Source organism: Papaver somniferum, chromosome 5 (genome assembly GCF_003573695.1).
Source record: "Papaver somniferum cultivar HN1 chromosome 5, ASM357369v1, whole genome shotgun sequence".
Classification (NCBI taxonomy): domain Eukaryota; kingdom Viridiplantae; phylum Streptophyta; class Magnoliopsida; order Ranunculales; family Papaveraceae; genus Papaver; species Papaver somniferum.
Genome location: NC_039362.1, coordinates 149335557 through 149341556, shown reverse-complemented (window position 1 = coordinate 149341556; position 6000 = coordinate 149335557). Strand labels below are relative to the sequence as shown.

The window sequence follows — 6000 nt, the reverse complement described above, 5'->3', positions numbered from 1 at the left end:
TTCTTTTCTTTATTTTTCTTTATTTTGTGTTCTTTTTTGTAATTTCTTTGTCATTCTTTTTTGTAATCTCTTTATCACTACTGTAGCGATGTTGTGATCTTATAAAATTTGACTTTAACTTATATAAAAAAAAATGTGTTGAACTTGTATCCGAATATAAGTACATCATAGTATCTCACTACTTAAAATTTGTAGATAAATTTAATATTCATGACTTCTTAACATGTATACTGAGACACAAGTTAAGAAGATGGATCTACAAAACACACTAGAATCAGGCCAAACACTATGGTGCGCCATTTCCCTTAACAATAGCTTATTTAGAACTATACAGGAAACCATAATGATTGGATTTCGCTACAAAAAGGGATAGCTAAGGGAACTTCCTCACCATAGTGCTTGGCCTTAAGGTAGAAAACAAATAAAAAATTATAAGGTACCTCATAGCGACAAGTGGAGGTGTAAATAACATCTTTGATAAATATCTTGTTAAGATCGTGCGGTGTAAACCTGCTTACCTTCATCGCGAGATGTAGTGTGCGGTGAGGGGATTGTTAAGATTCTTAAAAGAAAAGACTACAAAAGAGGTATAACACTCTCGGGGTTCCCCAAGTCTCTTCTCATCTCTATTAGGGTTTCATCCAAAGCGCCTTTCCAGTATCATCTGATCCTTCTCTATCTAGGTATACCTCATATCAATTCTTCTTCTGAGATCTGTAATTCTCCTTTACTTTTTGTGTTTAAGTTTCTGGAAACTGCTTAAATCTTAATTCTATTTACTAGTTCAGTCTTTTGATTTCGTATCTCTGTTCTTGTTCATGCTTTAGACTGTAATACCTGATCATCATCTATCGTTACTATCGATTGTAAGATATGTTTAGATATTTAGGTTTTTTGTGTTATTCCCTGTAACTTTATCTTTATATACTCAGAATTCATTGGAACGATTAGATTGTTGTTTAGACTTCATCTATTATTTGCTATGAAACTTGGATTTGAGCTTCTGAAATTTTAACAAGTCTTCTGAAACTTGTAAGAAGCTTTGATTTAAGTGATAAGTATTACTGTGGATAGGTTTGGAGATAATTTGTCTCTTGATAGGTTAAGAATTTTTATATGGCTTTATGCTTTGCATATGACTACCAAATTGTTGAGTTTCAGTATGTAAATTTAATACATGTGATATGATTGATAAAAAAATTAAAAAATTGTAAAAGCAGGTTTGCCTATGTTTGTAAGTGTGGGTGGAGAGGGAGGGTCGGAGATAGAAACATTGGGTAATTCAATTCCTTGAACATTTTACAAGTTGATGATATAAACTAGTGTGTGAAAGAGAATAATTAGGGGTACAGGATGTTGATGTGTTTAACATATTATATTGATTTATATGTACTTTGGTGTGCGTATTTCGTACAGACAAGTTTCGAGTTAAGAATTAGTATCTACTTTTTATTTAGATGACACCATGAAGGCACATCAGTTTTTAGGGCTGGGATTATGTTCTTAGGGTTCTTAGACATTATTCTGTTGTAGCTGGATTTATCCTTTTCTCAATATGAGTCTATCCTGTGGTAACTTTGCACTATCTATCATATTTGATATTTGGATTAACTTCCAAGCATACTAACTTAAAATATATGACCTGGTGTCAAAACTTCATGTACAATTTGGTCTTGTTGAATGTTTATTTTCCTTTTGTGATGTATCTTGCTATCTAAATTTGCAGTTCAATACATGTCTGAACCGGTGGAGTACCGTTGTTTCATTGGAGGACTTTCATGGTCAACATCTGACAGAGGTCTAAAAAGTGCTTTCGAAAAGTATGGTAATCTCGTGGAAGCCAAGGTAGTCACTTAAACTTTGTGTTTACAGTTTCTTTGCTTATGATTATTGAATCTTTTTCCCTTCTGGTAAGATTCAATCCAGTTTCTTCACGTAATGCATTTCTGAGAATTCGCTTATTGTTGTGTATCCTTTCTGGATTTCATAAGGTTGCTCTTTTGTCATATATGTTTGAACTTATGACCTATATCAGGTGTATTACCTTGCAATGTGTTCTTTCATACACTTGAGATTTAATGGTAGAACTATGTAATATTAGCATTTCTTAATCTTGTCAGTTATTCTAGGTTTGGTGCCATGTCCCTATTTTTTTATCAGCCTGCTTTTCTTCACTAAATTGGCATCGACACATTCTCAGCCCACGTGGGCTGATGTTTTTGGACAAATATAAGTTTGTCGCCCCCTTCAGTCGCCAATAGTTCTGATTGAAACTATTGTTGCAAAAATTATTTGATATACAGGTAGTGGTGGACAAATTTTCTGGTCGCTCACGTGGATTTGGGTTTGTAACTTTTGATGATAAAAAAGCAATGGATGAAGCAATTGATGCTATGAATGGTATGGATCTTGATGGAAGACCCATTACGGTTGATAAAGCGCAGCCTCATCAAGGATCTGGTCGTGATCGTGATGGTGACCGTGATCACGGTCGAGACCGCGGTCGTGGTGGTGAACGAGGTTCTGGTGGTGGAGGAGATTGCTTCAAATGTGGAAAACCTGGCCATTTTGCTAGGGAATGCCCAGATGGTGATGGGGGAAGAGGAGGCAGCAGATATGGAGGAAGGGATGATAGGTACAGTGGTGGTGGTGGCGGCAGTCGCTATGGGACGGACCGTAACGGGGATCGTAATGGAGATCGTAGTGGAGACCGTAACGGGGATCACGAGGACCGTCATGGTGGACGCAGGGATGGTGGGAGTCGTGGTGGGTCAGACCGTGATCGAAGCACTCGCGACCGCTCTGGTCCGTACGAGCGTCGTAGCACTGGCGGCAGCCGTAGCTGATAACATGATTGTTTACTGTTTACTGAGGTATGTCAAATTCATTATTTCTGCAAATTCATTATTTCTGAGGTAGTATCATCAGGCTGATATTTGATGGAGCTCTTTATGTTCATGATTGCAGGTGAGGAGTCTGTGTAGCTGCTGCTGAAAGTTCACTTTTATAGGAAATGCTGGATGACATCTTACAAACGTTTAGAGGATGATCGCATTAGCTAATATTTCGTTTCGCAAGTGTGAGAATTGGCACTCGTATGTGGTTCTATTGTTTAGTGTACTGTCAGGTGATGCTCAAATACGATGTTTTCGTCCGAGCCGTATAATGCTTGTTTGACATGCACATATCGAATTTGGTCTTGTACTCTTTGATTGCCATTCCTGGATACTGGATTGTTCTTGCTTATATGTTTGCCTTTCTGGGTTCTCGTTCTGGTGTTAATATGGATTCCTGGAGGATTGATGGTGCAACTGAGTGAAAATTTCAAGCTCATCTACTTGGGAATTGTTTCTTGTGTCATTTGGACCGTAAGCGGAAATAGAAATATTATGTTCGCCTTTTGGTTTTACTTTCTTCCCCAATCATAGATTTTGCAAAGGAGGTAGGGTGGGGTACTTTTTTAACTCAAACTCTAGCAATGCATCCCAGTTTGTACATTATCCGGTGCAAGACTTTTGATTGTGAATTTTTTGGCAGGGACCTTATGTAATGGTCTTTTTGGTACATGCTTGGCTTTCTTTGTCACAGTAATCATAAGAAAACATAAGCCACATTGATTATCCAGCTTGTCAGGTCAATGGAAGGAGGTCAAGTTTTTGTTGAACGAGTTCTTATGCAAGCTTAGATTGGTTCCTGTTACGGTTCTTTGTTGTCTAGTGTTTGTATACATGGAGAAGATTGCCCGTGTTCGTGTTGTCTTGTTTCAGTACCTGCATGTGACATCTTGCTTCCCACTGCAGAGGTCTAAACTTGTGACTAAGTTTGGTCATCTTCTGGTATGCAAATGTGTTATCATATTAAATAATGATTTTTTTGTGCCCTAGGGTGATGATGACTGCTAATTTCTTGTGTTAGGCTAGCAAGTTCTTCTCCTTAAACTGTCGTTATCTTTTTGCCTTTCATGTTTTTCGTTTGTCTGAGCTTAGATATGATTTTGTTCTTCTTTTTTCTCTTTAACATCTGAGATGTGTGCATCATCTTCCATGTGCTCGTGTATTTATTCAGATTACATTGTTCTATTGTTTTTTTCTTTCTTTTGTTATTCTTCGTGTATAGCTTCCCTCTTTTCCAATTGCTGGCTATATGATTTGCACTGTGTACACAGGTTGCAGTGTTTTCACTTTTTGTTGATTATTTTGCTGCTTCAGTTAGTGGGGTACTGTTGGTGTCTGCTAGCGTTCTTTGGTATATTGCAAGCTATTTAATGACATCTTTTTTTCATTCTCTTGCTTTTGTTAGTGACATTTGTATTATGTGCCTGTACACTTAGTTAGGAAAAGAATATCTTTTATTGTCAATTCTAGTAATCTTCTAGTAAGCTGCTTTTGACTATTTTAGTAGCTAGCTAAGGCTGATAGTCTTTTTTACTCCTGCATACCTTCTATCCTCTATTCTAGAGTAACTAGAATTTGGACTTACCGAATGTCAAACTATCCCGCGCTTTGGATTCTTGTGACTGCTTGGCTTCCAACATTTCAGGTTCCCCTTGTTTCAATTACCATTGGGAAAACAGGAGGGTTTGCCGGTTTTAATGAAAAATGGCTTGGTCTGTACTTTACGTGTGGGGTGGTTGATCCAGGGTTTACTCCAAAGTCAAAGAGTGCAAATGGTCCAAAGTTCATCTTATGCTCGGTACGCTGACCAGGGTTTAGAAACTTGCAAGAAGCTAGAGCGGAATGAACTCATTTTTATTAGTACACATGGTGGATAAGTTCTACTATGTATTTTTTTTCTTCCGGATTCACACTTTCTTATACGTTATCTATTTTTTTATCATCGTTATTTGTTGTAGGCCATTTGGCACATTTTCTATTTCAATTGTACAGACATGTGTAACATTAAGGTCGGCATTTAGTCCGAAAAATAACATGGAACTCCAATAGTTTGTCCATTGTTTTTGGTTCGGTGGTTTTGCCATATTTGTTATAATGAGACCCTCTGTGTGCATTGCGCTAGTTGTTTGTTCCGTGAACAACATGTATATTAGAGGTGGCCAAAGTTGGTGAATTATGATAGGGCATAGGCACACGTAAGAGTGTTGAGCTATTCCGGAAGCAGGCCGTGGTGCTGACACAGATCTCTAACGTGGTTCCCTAGCAATTTCGGAAATAGGCCGTGTACAAATTTTTCTTAAGCTTGTAGTTTCCTTACATGAGTAATTTCCTATATTGCATAGGAGACACAACTATGGAACCTATATAAGGACATCGAATCCGTGAAAAAAGATACCTGCTGAAAGGTTTAGCCATTCAACTTCGAGAGAGAAAACAAACGAGTGAGAAGATGGAGGTTGTAGATGAAGGGATCGACAAACTCGTAGAAGACTCCAAGGATTTACAACAGAATAAAGCCTTCGACAAACTCACTGATCTTGCTCAAGAGCGCACACTGAATTTATCTAGAGCCCAAGAGGCTGTGGCGTCGATTGCTGCATCTTCAGAAGCTGATTTGAATGCTAGGAAATTGAGAGAGAAAGAATTGGCTGCTGTGAAGATAAATGCTGGTGATATAGACATCATTGCAAACGAGCTAGAGATTGACAAGAAGGTTGCAGAGAGAACATTACGTGAACACAAAGGCGACGCTGTTGCTGCCATCCGTCACTTGCTTCGCTAGAAATTTTGAAGTAGCATGCATAGGATAGATTTCTAATTAAAATTTCATAGATAGCGTTGTATTACTCGAGGCGTAATTTTTACCTCTGACTTTATTATTTATCCACTGTTCTACTTTTATTTTCTTCTTTCCTGGAACCTTATCAGAGCTGCTCGGGAGTTCAGAACCACAAAAGATAAATACTTGAAAGGGGTAAAATATTTTAGGGAATTTTGATAAAGTGATCCAGTTTTGAATTAAGGTAAAAAAAGTGTCCCCGCTTTTTTGTATTTTTCTAAACTGTCCCGTTTTTTCTCTTTCAAATAACGCTTTCCATCCCGTTAA

The 6000-nt window shown here is 37.7% G+C and overlaps 2 protein-coding genes across 2 annotated transcripts; both read left to right on the top strand.

Annotated features, from left to right (window-relative positions):
- The first annotated feature begins 532 nt into the window (after window positions 1-532).
- On the top strand, window positions 533-3409 carry LOC113283165 (glycine-rich RNA-binding protein RZ1A-like). The gene is made up of 4 exons (XM_026532337.1): window positions 533-683; window positions 1727-1845; window positions 2304-2873; window positions 2968-3409. The coding sequence occupies exons 2-3, from the start codon at window positions 1735-1737 to the stop codon at window positions 2844-2846; spliced, it is 654 nt and encodes a 217-aa protein (XP_026388122.1). The 5' UTR covers window positions 533-683; window positions 1727-1734; the 3' UTR covers window positions 2847-2873; window positions 2968-3409.
- Window positions 3410-5343: 1934 nt separating this feature from the next.
- Window positions 5344-5676, top strand: LOC113277964 (huntingtin-interacting protein K-like). The gene has a single exon (XM_026526922.1). It carries the CDS (start codon window positions 5344-5346, stop codon window positions 5674-5676), a length of 333 nt encoding a protein of 110 aa, XP_026382707.1.
- The last annotated feature ends 324 nt before the right edge of the window (window positions 5677-6000 follow it).

What these genes read in the sequence shown, in the direction of transcription:
- LOC113283165 (XM_026532337.1), top strand. Translation starts at nt 1,735, where the DNA reads ATGTCTGAACCGGTGGAGTACCGTTGTTTCATTGGAGGACTTTCATGG. An exon ending in GTAATCTCGTGGAAGCCAAG is followed by an intron (nt 1,846 to 2,303) that starts GTAGTCACTTAA and finishes TTTGATATACAG; the next exon opens with GTAGTGGTGGACAAATTTTC.
- LOC113277964 (XM_026526922.1), top strand. Translation starts at nt 5,344, where the DNA reads ATGGAGGTTGTAGATGAAGGGATCGACAAACTCGTAGAAGACTCCAAG.